The 17713-nt window shown below is 47.9% G+C and overlaps 1 protein-coding gene across 4 annotated transcripts in view; it reads right to left on the bottom strand.

Moving 5' to 3' along the window:
* tns1a (tensin 1a) overlaps positions 1–17713 on the bottom strand; it is a 45562-nt gene that overhangs the window by 15597 nt on the left and 12252 nt on the right. For 3 of the 4 annotated variants that reach the window (XM_068308928.1, XM_068308930.1, XM_068308929.1), the window contains exons 4-17: positions 10870–10908; positions 10205–10246; positions 7214–7263; positions 6546–6717; positions 6324–6374; positions 6093–6215; positions 5928–5992; positions 5499–5582; positions 3923–4035; positions 3782–3842; positions 3618–3693; positions 3411–3540; positions 3200–3265; positions 2882–3007 (exon numbers count right to left, since the gene is read on the bottom strand). In XM_068308928.1, coding sequence (XP_068165029.1) covers positions 2882–3007; positions 3200–3265; positions 3411–3540; positions 3618–3693; positions 3782–3842; positions 3923–4035; positions 5499–5582; positions 5928–5992; positions 6093–6215; positions 6324–6374; positions 6546–6717; positions 7214–7263; positions 10205–10246; positions 10870–10908 — 1198 coding nt within the window. Of the gene's footprint in view, positions 1–2881; positions 3008–3199; positions 3266–3410; positions 3541–3617; positions 3694–3781; positions 3843–3922; positions 4036–5498; positions 5583–5927; positions 5993–6092; positions 6216–6323; positions 6375–6545; positions 6718–7213; positions 7264–10204; positions 10247–10869; positions 10909–16251; positions 16354–17713 lie in introns of those variants that run through there. The other variant, XM_068308931.1, reaches the window with a different exon arrangement.

Here is a 17713-nt window from a genome sequence, read left to right as displayed (position 1 = left end):
CGGTGACTGGCACAAGTGAAACTGTCTCGGTTTTATATTTGCTATGTCTGCCTCCCGATCCATCCATCACCCAGTGTCCAGCTGTCATCGTTTGAGGTAACGGGACATGACTGGATCGGTGTCTGTCCCCAAGGTTGCTCTCAGGATGATGTCATCCAGCCGCCTGTCTGTCAAGCCAATGACTGTCATAAAAAGCTGTCTGGATATCCAACTGACGAGCAGCAACTCAGCGTCTGATCCGAGTCATCTCAGAGGAGATGTCAGATCTGGTTTTAGGTTTTGACTTATTAAACTTGCGTCAGATAGAAACTAGACCGTGTTCGACTCATTCGACGGGTTTCTCCTCACGGTCTGGATAAGTTTTATACGTAAACGTGCGTCGTCTTTCGTCTGAACGCTTTTAGACAACCTGGATGACTGAGAACCTACACAGACAAGCTTTTAGAGAACGTGCAAACCGGAAAAAACGAAGCCAGAGGTGAAGACAGTAAGGAGACAGAATGCCAAATGCAGGCATCCAGACAGACAGGAGGAGAAAGGAGGCATTAGGAGATGAGGAGCAGCACAGCGGGGCATCCAAGGCTCGGGTTCAAACCTGCTGCTGCTGCTCACTGCGCTGTCAGCAAGAGGTCCAACCAGCAGAATTTGTGCCCAAGTAAGACAGATAGGGTGTTTCTAAAATACCATTGAGCACAGATTTGGTGCAGAAAAAAGAAACCACGCAATCCAAAAATGTGTTTCAAATGCGCATGTACCACGTTTTCAAGGATATTTTACATTTTAAAGCACAAACAAGATAACTTTTTTAGCAGAAACAAAACTTCCACGCATCGTGGAGCATCCTAGCTCCAGCTCCCCAGCGCCCAAATGGAGTTACCAATCAGCGGTCCCTCATAGTTTTGGTGTACCCAAAATTGCAGGCCCCTCATAAAATGTTCCACATGCAAATTGCTCACTAAGTGACTCATTTTATGCCACATAGGTGCCAAAAACACAGGATGCAACAATGTCGGCATGGAGACTCGGTAAACAAACATTCAAACACAAGGAAGAGTCGAGCTTTTGAGTGAAAAAGAGATGTTTCGAACCCAGGATGATGATGCACACGATCAGAAATAAAACGAGTTCCCAATGTTGAGGTTCACTCACCAACCAGCTGCTCTCTCTCCACTTCACTCCTTTATCTCTCAGTCTTTCTCTCCACTCATTCATTCAAACTTTAGCAACACAAAACGATAAGTGTTGGTGAATCCGGTGGCCTTCGCCTCTCCCCCGTCTGTCTCTCTATCTGTCTGTCTCTGTCGAGCTATTCCAGACATGTCTCCCAGCTCAGCCCAGCCAAATATGGGAGGTGGGAGGTAAACAAGGGAGACTGGGCCCACTGCCTTACTGTACCACACACACACCCACACCAATACGCACATGCACACACACACACACACACACACACACACACACACACACACACACACACACACACACACACACACACACACACACACACACACACACACACACACACACACACACACACACACACACACCTATTATCCTCTGATAAAGCACAGCAGTCTCTTTATTCCCTAGATTTCATGAAGACATTTAACAACATTTCAATTTTTGCAGGTATTTTGAGGAAATCTGTCAAATTAGACCTCAAACAAAACATCCCCAGGCACCAATATTGTTGTTTCTTTGTTTATTGGTTTATTTCAAAGCTTCAAATCCCCCATGACTCTGTCCTGAGGTCATGAGCCTAGTCCTACCGGTGGCTTTCCGGCCGGTGTGACCTCCGGGTCGACAGCTGCCACCACACTGCGGGGCTATAAGCGGCGCAAAGGCAATCTGACGAACACAAGGGGGGCCGCAAACGCACATATGCTCACGTACGCTTCAGCGGACCTCGCAAAAGCCGCAAAAGACTCGCAGAAATATGTAGAAATCCAAAACTACCGCACAACACCAGCAAGCGCCACATCCTGGGGCTAGCCAGCTAGCTTAGCAAGCTTCTCCTCGCCTTTCCCTGCGAGCGCACGCACCCTGAGCCTCCCTAATCCTGCAGGCCCTTTTAGGACGCCCATCTTTCGTCGGGTCCTCTCAGCTGCCAGCCATTAAAACCGGCGCCGGGACGCAATCGCCGAGGCCCAGAGGACGAAACATTCGTTTAACACCCACACTTATAAACAAGTGTGGATTCTCACAGCGGATACCTGAAGAGTGATCCGTGTGCCGGGGGTAAAAATAGGGCGTTATTCTATTTGCCAACACAAATGTGTATTTGACACCTGATTAACATTCTCTTGGTGACTATAAATAATCATTAAATATGAAAGTAAGCGAATATTTAAAAGTGAAAGCAAAGGAGTGTCCCCTCCTGTCGGGACAGATCGGTCATGCTAACTGCCCCCATCATAAAGCCCATTGGTCGTAAGAGATGAAGATATTTTATGAATTTATTAATTATATTGATCAGAAATTAAAGTTATGATCAGAAAATCCCATCTGGGTGGGCGGGGCTTCATGATACAGGTTCCTGGTGCAGGAGGAGCAGCTCAGACTGGATGGAGGTGGGTTCGGGCGCTTGTGGGTGTCGGGTTACAACACCCCCTAGGGAGGGGGCAGTCAGTGGCAGGGTGACTGACGCCCCCCTATTTCTGCAGCGGCTATTTAAAGGATTAATTGACAGGCCGGTTTGGGAGGAGGATGGGGGGGGCGGGGTCTGCAGGAGGATGAGTTTAGACGCCGAGGTGCACCAAGAAACGTTACTTTGGAATTATTCGCAAATCCAACTTCAAATTAAAACATAATTTGGTAGTGTTGATGATTTCTTTGAGACAGGAGGTGAGAGTGGGCGTGGCCAACCTGTCCATCATGGACCTACCGGGCTCGCCGTCCACCGTGTCCTCACAGTGCTGGTTGAAGCTCTCATACGAGTCCCAGCGGATCAGGTGGTCCTGGGTGTTGTAGTCCACAGAAACACTGGGTCCATTCTCCAGGTGGCCTAAACCTGAGGGACACATGGCATGATGGGAAATGGAGTCCTATCACAAAACACATTCAAGTCCAAACAAAATCGTCCCACATTCTAATTTACATAAGATAGAAATTTATTCCAAATATATTTTTTCTAAATAAAACATTCTACTAAAGATATTTTTCATAGATATAAAGACGTTTTCAGTCAGTCATAAGGAATTACCTTTAATTTTTTCTGGTCCATAGGAAAACACAAACTCCACTTTGCCATATTCTGGGAAGCGCTCATCTGTTCGGACACAAATAAATCCTTTTATTTTTATAAAATCGGCAGTCAATTTTGCATTTTCACACATGATTTTATTTGATGATGAGTGAATGCTGGTTTTGCCGTCGCCACCAGAGGACCCTGTTCACAATAAAAAAGATGATACCTCTGAACGTCTCATCCAGCTCGTTCTTCCCAAACACCACCCCGAGGTCGTGGATGGCGCAGGTGTGGAACTGCACCTTAAAGACCACGTCCCTGGTGGGGTTCCTGTACCGCTTGTGGTAACACTTCAGCTACGGTGAGAGAAGGAGAGAGAGTTATTCTAGCTGTTTCTGCGACAAAAGAGAACGATCGATGGGAGGATTCTCACCAGGATGTCCCCCTTCAGAAGCAGGCCCGGCTCGATGGTGATGCAGATACTGGTGTTACTGTCTCCTTGCACATTGCTGCCATAGAAACCAAAAGAACCGATATCAATAACAGGTTGTCTCTGCCCTAGACCAACATAATAATGTGGAATAAAAGGTTCCGTACTATATTCCTGATGTATAAACCGGCTGCATTGCCTGGTAAATCTTCAGGAACGGACGGCAACCTGCAAGGAGAAGAAGACCTTAAAGAGAGCCTGTGACAGAGGCGTTGTGCCGGTTTCGGTCGGACAAAGAGGATTCTCACCTCCTTTGGACTCAAAGTTGGGAATGCCGTGCATGATGACGTGATGCAGGAACAGAGGCTTGTTGTTGATCTTGATCTGTCCGGACAGAAGGCCGTTGAAGTATCGCACATACCTGCAGACAGGATGAACCCATTTCTGAATGATGGACCCGTACTGGTGATTGTAAGGCGTGGAACCAAACTCATCACGACTCAGCTGGTCCACCCTCCTCCTGTGTGGGTTCACCTTCACCCGCCGTCTGCTCCAGCAGCCCAGCCAGGAGTTAATTCCACCCCGACTATTAAAAAACAACCTTTCCCCACGATGGGAAATGTCAGCCTGATCGGGTGCGTTCAGAGGCCAGTCGGGGGGTCTGTCGGGGTAGTCTGGCCCGGTTGTTAACGACGATAATAATGATGTTACCGACGTGACCTTGACAACAGGGTTGCCACATGCAGAGAACTCCCCGTTCCTGCTCTGCTGTCAGCATCCAGATGGTTTCGGCTTTATTTAATATAATTAGGGAGCAGAGGAGGAAGAGAGTTGGCGAGACGACGATTCCTCTTGATATGGATCATGTTGGATTACAATCTATAGTTTATCTCACGGTGCTTCCGGAAGCGTAAAGCCCTGATTACGTTTAGAAGGCAGTTTTTGTGTGACTCACATAAAAACATAGCAACGGAACTCCATCCCGCACATTTTCCATCCCGTTCAGACGCACCAGACAGAACCGATCCTCCCGGAGAGGCCTCGTCTTATTTACCGCAGCATTCTAATGTTTCCCAGTCAAGAGCGTAATGACATAATTACACCAAAATGGCACAAGTAACACCTTTAATCCAAAGTTTTACGAGCAGCAGCAGTATATTCAGCTCATATCACCTACTGTTAACATTAATGTCACACATTCCAAACCACAATACCAGCAGACTCTGGGGGCGGACATAATTATATCCAAAGCAGGAAATAGCAGCGGGGGCAGAGGGCGAGCATATAGACCTGTTAGAGTTGACTGGATGTATAATTCGAGTGGCGTCGCGTCCTTTGCTATTTCCTGTTTCTCCGTTTATTCCCTGCTCATCTTTTCCAAGAAAGACTGAGGAAGATCGCCTCGGAGGGGTCAGGTCTGTCTTACAATGCGGGGCGAATAACAAGGCAGCAGAAGGATTGTCCCTCGAGAGGAAGCTCCATTCAAAGACATTGTCCAAATACCTTTAAACCGCTCTTGATTGGTTCAACTTATTCTGGTTTGGACGGGCCAGGATCTCAAAATACTCCGAGAAGTGCAGAATAATTAGGGGAAAATATGCTCGGCTCGGCAACGACAGGAATGGACTGTCACCAGGCGTCCTGAGGGACATCACTGGGAAGATAGATCACTCCCCTCTTCGCGATTCACTCAAAATGATCTCAATTAAAACTAAAAAGGAGAGGAAAAGGAAGGAATTTCCTTCGTCTCATTCAGTCTTTCCAGAACCATCCCAACATGACTGCTTATAGCTTAGCAACCTGCGCAACGTAAGACTTTCTTTTCTTCAATGAGCTACAACAAAAAGTCAAAATCATTAACCGGGAAGTGAGGCAGCGACTGACCTTTGTTGTGATGGTTGGCCCGCAGGAAGCGCTTTGTCCTCGTAGAAGCGTCTCATGGCAAACCTGTCCAATGCCTGGTCGGCGCTGCAAGACAAATTCAAGTATCATTATTTGTGTTGTTATTTAAACTTTATCTTTTGGAGGGTTCGTAGAAATCTCTTCCTAGCTTCGTCTCACCTGTTAACATCTGGTTGCAATGAAAGAAAAATTACTGGTAGTGCCAGAACAATCAGCTGGTTCAGACGAAGTGTTTCCCGTAATAATCCCGGTGTTTAATTCTCACGGCTGTCAAGAGGCTTAATGATGATTGATCGGTGCTGATGTCCTCACCAAACCTCATTTATCCACATAAATTCTGAACATCTGCAGGACAGTCCTGCAATTTAAACTCCTCACATCCAATAATAATAGAAAAGTATTTCTTCATACCTTGCAGATATGTTGCTGTAGTGCATGTAGGCCGCCACCACCACCCCTGTTCGGCCTCGATTGCCCTGCGACACAAAAAGACAATCAGCAATCACACATACGAAAGACTTTCTGCTGAATTTAAAAGTTTGTTGACGGTTGGGTGGGCTAGGCTAGTTGCACCACCTTGTTGTGTAGCACCACGACGTTGCGTAGGTCTCCGTTGAGCCACGTGTCGATGGCTTTGCACATGCTGCAGATCTTATCCAGCGCCGGAGCGTGATTGTCTGGCCAACCGAACTCCAGAACCTGGAGATGATTGGGATCAAATAAAGAGAAGTTATCAGACGTTCTTTCTTTTGCTAGTCTATCAGGAGACGACGGCGGTGGTGCTCTGGCTGGCTGAGGCGTTCCTACCTTGTGGTTTAAATTTGAAAGGTCATTCCTCCTCTCGCTCAGGTTGAGCACCTGGATTCAGGACGAAATAAATTGATCCAAGAGTTAAATCGATGTGATTTAACATTTCGTTACCCTATTAGCAAAATTGCCTAAATCCTATTTGAACAGTTGACTTTGGTAGTTATGCTATCAGGCTAACAATTGGTACACTTGTGCAGGGAATAAAAAGTTGCTGCTCACCAGGTAGTGCTCTCCATGTTTGGACCACAGCATCGACGCCACCTCCTTGAGGTTGGCGGTGTAGCTGCGCTCCTCGGCGCTGGCGGGGAAGCAGACGGAGATGATCCTCTCCGTGATGTAGACCAGGTCCACCTCATAGCTGTCCTCCATGGCCTGGACCACACTCTGACTCCTGGAGGGGGCAGATTAATTCAGTCCCGACTGGACTCCAGTCCCTTCCGGTGCCGCTAGGAACTTTTTACAAGTGCGATGAGCAACTCTCCAGTTTCTCTACGGGACTAACGAGTCGAAAAAACGTAAACTCTCACGGCTCACGCTTATGTTTCTTGGAAAGGAAAAGATTTACAATCCTTAACGCAGTGTTGACTCAACCTCTGCCAATGTTATGGAGTTTATTTCAGCCGCCTAATGGTGATGGGGTTTACTGGTCGGTGGGCGAACAGTAAAGCCCTGCGTGAGAAAGAGCCATGCTCGAAGAATAACACGCGAGAGCGATTGAAAAATATTTTTCATTCGGAGAAAAATGAGTGTAATATCCAGCATCTATGACTGGATTTTGATTTTTATCATAAAATTTGGGCAATGCAGCAAAAATGATTTATTTTAGTGACTTTTCGCTGATGGGAATAACCATTAAAGTGATTATTAAATGTATACGTCCGACTTACCGTGACTGTTTTTGTCTTATCTCCACACTCTTGCAGGATCGCGTGGATCCCTGCAGAACAAACATGAAACATAGAAGGGAGGCAGGGGGATTATTCATAAACCAAACTCCATCTGGTAACCATGATGTCGCTGAATTACAAGCTGAGATAAACTACTGGGATGAATTCAGATGATAAAGAAGAGACAGTGTGTTAAGAGAAAAATGAAAGGAATGAATGGTGGAGACGAAGAAAACAAAGATGAAGATGGATAAGAACTGGAAGGAACGAGGAAGAGAAACGACCAGCAGAAAATTGATGATGGAAAAGAAAGAGACAATCAAAGTTGGTAAGGAGAGGAAATGATGTAAGAGATGGAGAAAAGAAGAAGTAGACGAAAAGAAGAGCAGTAGAATTTTTACTGATGGAGAGAAACTGAACGGTGAAAGGGAAGAAAGAATAAAACCAATGATCCTGTGGTTATTTATGGAAGAGAGACAGGAAGCAGGCATTTTATTGTGAAGGAACCACTGCATCCCCTGCCGTCAAAAACGATGAAGCCGTCCAGGAAGATAAAACGTCTAAATCTGTCTTCAGACGTTTTCCACTTTTTCCCACAACACGCTGAGCGCTGGGCTTTACTGCTCAAGTGGTTCGTCAGAGATAATGGAAAGAACGGCCTCTAATCACGCCCAAGGTTAAACACACACCCGGAGCGCCACATATTGCCGCTGAGTGGTCTCTTGCAGATGAGGCTAATCCCACCCCCCAAGAGCCAAAATGGGAAACATAATTCTCTATGATTTGACAGGAACCAGATGCCGCGCAGACCGTGGACGCTGCTGTTTGGAAAATGAAACAGCGTGTTTGCGTTGGGCTTCAGGGGGTGTTGAGCCGGTGCGTTTCACACCGCGGGAACAATCTGTTGTCTGGTAGCAACACGGGCCCCTGAACGCCTCACGCCAGTCAGCGCAGAATGCAGCCGTCTTTTCTCTTCAGTTATATCGTGACATGTTCTTTCAGTATTACGCACTGTGTTCATTTAATATACATTAATCCACAACAGAAAATAGTCCCAAATAAAACCTTTTGCAGAAAAAAAACAAACAAAAAACGACTAATTCAACGTGGTCATAATTTTTTTGTGTGGCCCCCACCTCCCCATTGCCGCCCAGGCATTAATCCTCAGCAGGGTCATCAGCCACCACCACCACCAGTGTCTGGACTACAGGTGGCTGTATCTTTCTACTGCTAAGGACAGTTTTGATAAATCCTGGTGTCCCTGAACAGACAAAGAGTCTCTGATGTAAAAAAAATTTTGTCACCAAAGACATTACAAAACCAAAAGTTCTCTGACACCAAAAATATTACAATACCAGAGGTTCTCAGACATCTAAGACATTACGACACCAAAGGATCTCAATACCAAAGACCCACTGAAACCAAACCCTTTCTGCTTTTACATTTCATCTCCTCTTTGACCTCAAATCAATCTTTCATTCAGCAGGTTAGACCTGTGCATCCACTTCCTGATTGGGCGTGGCCTACCTTGCTGAATAGGAACCCAGTGCTCCACCTGAAGGATGAACGCAGGTGAGCCAGACGCCTTTGGATAAAGCTGCCCAGAGGCATGGCGTCTTTGTGCGTGATGGTTCAGGATGTTAAGAAAAAGGCAGCGTGATTTAAAACGATCAGCAGCTCCGGTTCCTCGTGACAGACATGAACGGCAGTCTCTGCAGCATTGGTGCCAAACTCCACCAGCGATTACGTAACACACAATGATGCCTTCGTCCTCCTGTTCTTCCTCTCTCGACTGGTTTCTCCCAATTTTCTCCTTCCTTCTCCCATCCTCTCCCTCATGCCCATTCCGTGTTCCCTGGAACTCCTCCCACAGCCTCATTATCTCTCATTATTATCCATTCTCTCCACTAGCTTCACAGCATGTTTCCTCCCCAAAACCTCCTTGTGTTTTGTGTGCTTCTGTTCCTGTCTGGAAGTACATTACATTAAAAAAATCCTCCAACATGCAAAGAAATATATGCATTTTAAATTTCTATGTTAGCTTATTTATTAATCTTGGAGCAGACTTTTAATTTACAGCATCTTTTTTCAGTCCCGAGCCACAAACTGATGGAAATAACCCCCATAAAATGAACCCACACTGACTCAATTATGGTCACAATGGGACACTTTAACCCCCCCTTCTGTTTTTGCAGCATTCCTGCAAGCATACATATGAAAATCCCAGAAGACGACGACCCATCGGACCGCTGTGAACCCATCCCCATCTGGGCGACCTGTGTTTGTAATCCCACCCCGCCTCCCGCTGTTGTTCTAAACACCTGGGCAACTTCCATTGCAAACATCGCCTCCCAAAACGAGAAGGCAAAGACAACGGGGGCACTTTTGTCTTCTCATTAAGTTATGGTTCTGGTTTCATGAAAGGCAGAGCCCATTCTAATTCCAAATCATTTTAAACAAGCTAACAAATTGCTGCCTGTCTGGACAAACCAACGTCTTTTGTGCATTAGCGGCGGTTCTCTCCTCTCTTATTTTTCTGGAATCCTGCCTTCCCCGGAAAGCCGCTGCTCACGTCCACGCCCTTCATAGTTTAGTAAAGGCGTACGCTAAACATGGACGCCTGCTTGCCGGCCTTGGCAGCGATTTACGGTACAATTTGCCCTGAAGTGGCAGCAACAGATGTCGTGGTACTTTGTACAGTTTTACGAGGCGAGCACCAAATATTTCTTCACACCGACACACGGCAGGCCACCGGAATAATCAAGGACTTACTAGTTATTTATTTATGCATACATTTAGATAGCAGCTTCTTCCTGCAGCAGCAGAAGCTCTGATTGGTCGGTATTTACCTGCTGCACGGTGCTGCCCCCTACTGTTGGGTGAAGAAACAACCGCCAAAGGATGTAATCCTTTCTTCTTTTTTTTTTTTTGCAGAAAAAAACCCATCATGCATAAAATACAGAGCTTTAAAACAGGAATGGCATTACTCACCGGCGTGTCTACATGCTTTAGCGGCAGCTGAGGAGTGGGAGGCTGGAGAGGAAAGCCAGACAGTCAGCAGGTTAGTCACTGTTTGCTTCACGGCAAGGAAGAAACAACATGGTGACAAAAAGGAGGAGGTGGACAGAATATCTCACGCTATTAATCTATTTAATTTATGATACAGTTGCACAGAAATGTTATCATTTAGCTGTGAGGCTCAGGATTGATTTGAAAATCGTGGATTTGTCTCCTTTTGCATCCGTGACCTTCAAGACTAGGGAGAAAACTCAAAAGTTTGGGAGAACTTATTAATGGATTCCAGGGGAAATTGTAAAAATGAAAGGAGAGGAATCCACACACATATCCTGACAGTGATCCATGTGTTCAGGAAAATCTCTCCACGGAGTTAAGTGCAGAGTCTGAGGGCGATGCGAGCTCTATAAACAAAAACCAGGGACTGTTTAACAAGCCGCTGCAGTCGTTCAAAAAGGCCCACGTCCAACATAAATATGAGGAAAAAGTCGTTACTGCGGCTCGGAATGTTCCTAATTTGGTCGTTTAATCGGGAAAATATAAAAACGGGACAGACTGTTCCACTTCGCCGACTGGTTTTCCTAGTCACGACACGTCCATGATCTGAAAGGAGCAGCCAGCACAGGCATGTTAAGACTCACCAGCTCATAGTTGGTGGTTGTCTGACATGACGAGGTGACCTGTGGGAGCAGAGAGACAGAAATCATGAGCGGACGGGGGCTCGACAAGGACAGGAGGAAACGTTCCAGCTGTGTTTATGGGTTCAATCATTCGGTGTCGTCGTCTGGGGCGACCCACAATTAAAATCCTGATTTATAGGTGCAGTAACATCATGGGGAAATGGAGAACTGTCTGGGACTACATTACACCCCAATCCAGCGAGGATGCACAGATTTGCATGTTCTACTGAGCGACAAACACGTTTTGTTAGCGCTGAACCGTAGCATTTACCTCCAGCAGGAAACCTGCAGCTTCAACGATGCGTTTCAGCGCTCTCTAATAGAATGCAACGATTTTTGAATAATGACATCCATCTGGATTCATGTTTCATGAATAAACAAAGAGCTGCGTCGTTACTAACCAAATCATTTGCGCCACAAACACACACTTGATCGCAGGTCAGTCGTGCTGCGGCCGCGTGGCGCACAAGTGCTACGAAACGGTGATGGAGTTGAGACCAGACACATCGTTTCCACACTTCCCAGCAACAGTCTCACTTCACCCCTAATTATACTATCACCTCAAAATGAGCAAGGTGTTCATTTCCTGATGTTGCAATGCTTCATGTACCACCTTTAAATAGACGTCGAGGCAAAAACGGTGTGCTGATAGTATCCATGACGGGCCAGCGTGGCTCCCATTAGTCTGAATTACCCGGCGCACCACAAATAGCTGATTGCGACGCATAAACAGACACTTTGCTGCAAGCTGTGCGACTCAAACACGATTGTTTTTACCTCACACACACGGACGTGCACGACTATCATCGTGGATGCACAAGCAAGCGCCGCCCACGCGTGTTAAACGTCCAGTAAGTTGAGGGGTGTTTACAAGCGATATCAGCAGACAACACACACCCGGCAGGAAGGAAGGCGCTGTAATTAGGTTGGTCTGGGAAAACAAAAAAAAAAAGACTCCTTGACTTTGCAAAAGCTATCGCCGAGCGTATCGGAGCGGGATAACATCAAGGCGGCATGGATCCCAGCCGGTGCACGCCGATGGGATCGTGTTCACCAGTTGTGTGCTCCATCAAATGCACGGAGGAGGTTCAGAGTGGCTTTACAATCATTAAACAAGCTACTTCTTGATTATAAGTACACTTTTTTTTCTCCAAATCTTGACTTTGTTTTTGCTTGTTTTCATGCAATCATTCAAGAATTTCTTCACGAAAATGTGCATTTGAACTCAGCTGCTCATCTACCATAGTGCTCTTTAGCCAGCTAACAGCAACTAACGCCCAAATGCCATTGTTTGTTTCGAACAGGTCAAAAGATGAAGCAGATGTGAGCCGTTCCGCGCTGCTTTACACCCCCCCCCCCCCCCCCGCTACCTGAGGCCGTGGTTGGCGTTAACGCGTCGGCGTTGGTGGTGTCGACCCCCTTCCGGCTCCTCGTGGCAAAAGCTTCAGCTTTTATTTACATCCGAGATGAGACGCCGTACCGTAGCATCCCGTTAGCGCCTCCATCCAGCGCTTTAAAAGTCACTTTAAAAGAGAAACCAGAGATTTGGCCCTTCGGGTCTCGAACTAATAATAAAGCGATCATGTGTGCATGTATATATGGTTCTGGAGTGTGAACATCTCTTGCAAACATTGCTATCGTATTACACGTTCAGTGAGGCAGTCATGCGAGTAGAGCCAAGGCAGCAGACGGAGAGAAAATACAGACGTCGAACCAATAACCGCACAATCCTGCATTCCTTTGAATGCCGAGTCTCAGCGTTACTCGCGATCCCCGCCGCATCGCCGTGCAGCCAGCGAGGGCCGCTACCCTGATTCATCCATATATGGTGGCTGCAGCTGGAAGCCACACGGATTCACGTGGGGGTTTTTTTGTACCGGCTCAGACGGATCAAGCCCCGTCATGCGCCGCCGGCTGACACCTGAGCATCCATCCGCCATCTCCGATCCGGCTCAGGTGCTTGTTTTTGTCCGCCAGATTCGCATCATTAGCATCTTTATCAGCACATCTTCTCCGCAGAAGCGCATGAAATTCCTTGCTGCTGAAGATCTCCACAGATGAGTCACGCTCTCTTCAAAATAAACCAAAACACACCCCGAGGCTTCTGATCGGTTTTCATCGCTCAAAGCCTCAGTACTGATTCAATCTCACTTTGTTTGCTCACGCTGGCTAAAAAAGAAGAGGTTGATCTTGTCCTGATTCCACCTAAAATAAAGCCGTCCTTTTCCTTTACCTCTGGATGATTCTCCCCGATCACTTCCAAGTGAAGTGACCAGAAGACCGCAAAGCAAACTCTCCGGCAGCGGGAGGAAGAAAGCAGGGTTTGGGCTTTTAAAACAGGGAGCTTATAATCTCCAGGAGTCACAAGGGTCGTCTGGGAAGCCACTGAAGTAAAACAAGGAGCCAACAGGGGGGCCCCTCCGCAATCTCTACCCAGCCGAGAGGCCTCATTTTGGGGGGAGGTGGGCGAGTCGGGGTGAGCTGAGGTGGGATGCTGGCGGGAATTATCCGCGGCGAAGGTCGAACGGCTCAGGTGAGCTTTGTGGAGCTCCTTCACAATAAGAGCGTGGATCAACCAGAGAGCTTTAATGATCTCTGCAAAAGTGCTGCTCGAGTGGGTTTCCGTGGAAACGGAGAAGCCCACCGGGTCAAATCAACTGCTTTCACATTAAAAATCCTCTGGGAACCAAAGGAACACAGAAAGTCCCCGCTGAGAGTCAGATCGAATAAAATATTTTTTTATAAAACACGTCTTTTGCATATAATTTGCAATAATTTGCAATAATCAGTCGTATCTGAGTCGATGCTCTTCAGCCGGACTGATTGGAGAATGCATGTGTTCGCCGCGGCGCATAAATCATCTCATTGGCTCCAGTAAATAAGCCCGCCATTAGTCCGACCACACTCAGAATTCCTCAAGCACTCCTCCTGCCCACACAAGAGCCACTGCAGCGGTGATGGCAGTCTGCCTGAGAAACTACATTCTTCACTTTCCAAACGGGGGCCAAATAAGGACCGGAGCTCCAACGGCCCCTTTGGAGGGTTTTATACATCGGTTGGGTTTCTGTTTGACTTGGAAGGCTGATAAAACCGACGGTGGCGAGCGTGTTGCGTCTCTGTTTTGACGTTTTTGACATCATGTCGAGCGTGTAGCACGGTATGTTCGTCTGGGTGGCGGCGTGACGAGCGATCCCGTCAATGATTAAATATTGGCCCGGGCTCGGAAAAGGGAGTCGAATAACGACGAGATAAATGACTGGAGATGCTGCCAAGGAGATGAACTGCGTGGGAAACTTTCGCCGCTAAAATGCTATCTATCATTTTGAAAGGGAGTCGAGTCTTCGTGCTCGTGAATCAGTGCCCTCCAAACACTCCTGTTTCATCACGGGTCTCGTGGGTATCCGCGTCAGCCACTCACTATTGGTCGGGAAAGGTCTCCTGCATACACAAAGAATAAATACCCACTAACGCTGCGAAAACAAGGCAGCATGGAAACCATTCTTGATGCTCGGAGGCGGATGAAACCGCCAGAGGGTTTTAGCAGGGGTCCTAAATGCTTCTGACAAAACTCACCACAACACAGAGCCGGTTATTAACAGTCGGATTTATCATGGCGGCTCGCCTTCAGCTGTTTTGATTGCACTCAAACAGACTCACTTCACCTCCAAACCGACATGCCGGCGTTTCGGTTTGAGGCCCGAGTTGAGGTGCGCGAGGCAAAAAACGCTGTTGAGGAAGTGGATATTCGATCGCGGTCGAGATGTAGCGAACGGGCGAGCGGGCTTGGCAGCGTCGGCCGAATCACCGCGAGCTGCAGACGACAAAATGCCCCATAAAACAAGGGATGATGGATATCAGATGTGCAATTGTGGCTCCAGTTGGACACAGGTTGAAAACCTCTGAGTCTTTTATGTGAGAGGGACCACATATCATAAATGTTGGGTTGTTTAATCAGAGCAAGAGGTCTAACGTTTGGCATTGGAGTCTTTTCCTCACTTACGGGAAACTGTTTGTGCTAAAAGCACCTAATTTTCACCAGCAGGATTTTATAGGGGTGGAAAACAAGCATGTCTTCATCACGACTGCATGGAGCCCATGTTAGACGCCGCTTAATGGCTTTGAATCCGGACGCCGTCCCCCATGATCAGTTCCCGTTTAATCAAGTGTGGTCTCAAGAAGGTTCCTGTCGTCCAGCCGCCAACGGAATTAAAAACACAACCCCGCTTTTTACGTCAGTTTACGCTCACAGACGGATGTTTAGCTTGATTGTTACTCTCCCTCCACGACAGGAATAAGTCAGCGGGGAAGACCGAGGCTCCACAAATTCATGCTGGGCCTCTTGTGTGGTTTTGCTTGCATGTTAAATGCCGTCCTCCTCCCCACCGGTCGCCGCCGCCTTTATAACACTTCCTGTGCATACTTTGGAGCTGATGTAGCACAAGCTTCTGCAACTTAGCACTGCTTTGCTTTGGCGTTAGTGAAAAAGATCGCGATCAGAGGAAACAAACATCGCCAACGGTGGAACGTTGCATCAAACATGAAAGACCTGCAGGAAGTTGTGTTCTGCAGGCGATGTGAGCATCTTATTTTAGCGTTTTACCTTCGGACTCATAAAAGTGACGCTAGCGCTTCGTAAGTTACGCAACATCGTTAAATAAAATCTGCGTCCAATTTTTTTGGTTTTGGCGCCGTCATAAAAAGCACATTCCTCCCCCGATGTTTGTCTCTTTAGCGGGAGAGACGACACACCAGCCTCGCGACCTCCTGACCATTCGTGTTTAACTGCCACCCTCCTAGTAGCTCAAGGTCAGAGGTGAATGACCCCCCCCCCCCCCCAAGCCCCCATCCATCCATCTGCCCCTCCTTACTGAGTTGTCAAAAAGAAGGTGTGAGAAAGTGGAAAGAAAAGCGCATTTCCTTGCGAACTCCAGCTGCTCTTCCTCGTCTCTTGATGACCAAACAGATGCCGGTTACGCCGGGAGAGAAAACACGTGTGTGTCCCCCCCCCACCCCCAGCTGGGTCGGCCAGTTGCTGCCGGTCTCTCCCCGACGACGCCGCCGCCGCCACAAATCACCGCCTGTTGGCTCATGAAAGACTCAACGGTAACCCCGATGAAGACCTTTCCCCACGGGAGCAGCTTTCCCATGAGTGTGACAGATCAGCCGTCAACCCAAACACGCACAAGGGGAAAGCGTTCAGATCCAGAGCCCTCCTCCTCCCGCCGCGGCTAAAGCCTTATTGGCAAAAATTAAAATCACTCAGGTTCCTGTTTTGTGGAGATCCCCTTCAACAAACCAAAGAAACACAAATCCACAGCAAACACTCACGCCGGCACACCTTACCTGTGCGCCTTTTCTCACGCTGTCTCCTCTCGCTCCCCTTGCGTCTCGCTTCTACCTCTGCATTCTCGCCAGGCTTCAAAGGACCCCCCTCCTCCGCATCCCTCACCCCCCCCCCCCCTTCAGGAGGGAGACGACGAAAGAGGGAGAACCAAATACAGACACTCTCCTCCTCCTCGTCCTCCTCCTCTCTCGCTCAGAACAACAGCAGTAATCCCCGACGTGTGCCAGAGAGAGCTACCGGACTGGTGTGTGTGTGAGTGTGTGTGTGTGTGTATGTGTGTGTGTGTGTGTGTGTGTGTGTGTGTGTGTGCGTGTGTGTGTGTGTGTGTGTGCGCGTGTGTGTGTGTGTGTCGTCTACGGACAGGATGCTGGCTTGGGTTCCTCCGATCCACTGCCAAGAAAGTTTGAAACATGCTATATAAGGCCAGGAAAGCGGCTTGAGGATCTTTGTGATTCTGGTACCCAATATGAGGAGCAGAACCATGCAGGGGGGGCAGAGGGTAACCGGACCCCCCCGGACCCAGCCCACCTCTCCCTCCCTCTCTCTCCTCCTCTTCTTCTCTCCTCCCTCTTGGAGACATCTCTTGATTCTCTTTAAACCTCTGATCATGACTCTCGTTGGGTTCTGGACACTCGGGTCACATCATGACCTCCATGACCCCCCTTCACACACACACACACACACACACACACACACGTCTACATCACCATGGAAACGCGCCGTGGAAACAGACCTGCGTCTGTGAATCCCCTCCCTCACCCTCTCACCTCCTGTTCTACCTTTTTTTGCCTTCACGCTCGGACGGTTTCTCTCCGCTCCGCGCCAACATTGTCATGCACGCCGGTTTCGCTCCGTGCGCTTTTTCTCTCTTTTGGAAGATGGAGTGGACAAAACAAAAGAAGGGAACGAACACGTCCACCACCACATATTAATAAGATCTGTCATCATTAGGGTTAAATAAAGACGTAAATAACTTCTAACGCATACCAAATCACTGAACACGCGTCAGGTTGAAGCTTCCTGGAATATTCAAAGAATGACCCTGGCCAACATGATTACTGCCCCCCACCCCCACCCCCCTCGCCACCACAAATGGCTTTGCCTGGTTTTGTGTGATGTTTTGGAGACATGCAGATTTTTGTTTCTATGGTAATGTTTGCTTCCAGTAAAACTTTTCAGAGGAGTCGGGGAGTCAGGATGGACCAGAGGGGGGGTGGAAAGGACCGGTTACGACTAAAACCGCTAAGAATAGCCTTGTTTCTCTCTTCCCCTCCACCCTTTCCCTCCCTTCACTCCGTCATTCATTCCTCCCTTCCTTCCTTTTCATTTGCTCGCCCCGTGCATTCTTCCCTTTCCCACTGCTGATTTGGATGAGGGTGAAAAGGAGGATTGTGGGATGTATGAGAGCAGGAAGAGGCGAGGACTTTTTTCTTTTTTTTTTGCAAACACGTGCATGATGTT

The sequence above is a fragment of the Antennarius striatus genome, chromosome 24 (assembly GCF_040054535.1).
Source record: "Antennarius striatus isolate MH-2024 chromosome 24, ASM4005453v1, whole genome shotgun sequence".
Classification (NCBI taxonomy): domain Eukaryota; kingdom Metazoa; phylum Chordata; class Actinopteri; order Lophiiformes; family Antennariidae; genus Antennarius; species Antennarius striatus.
Note: the sequence above shows the minus strand (reverse complement) of the source record. Positions and strands in the feature narration are given on the sequence as shown.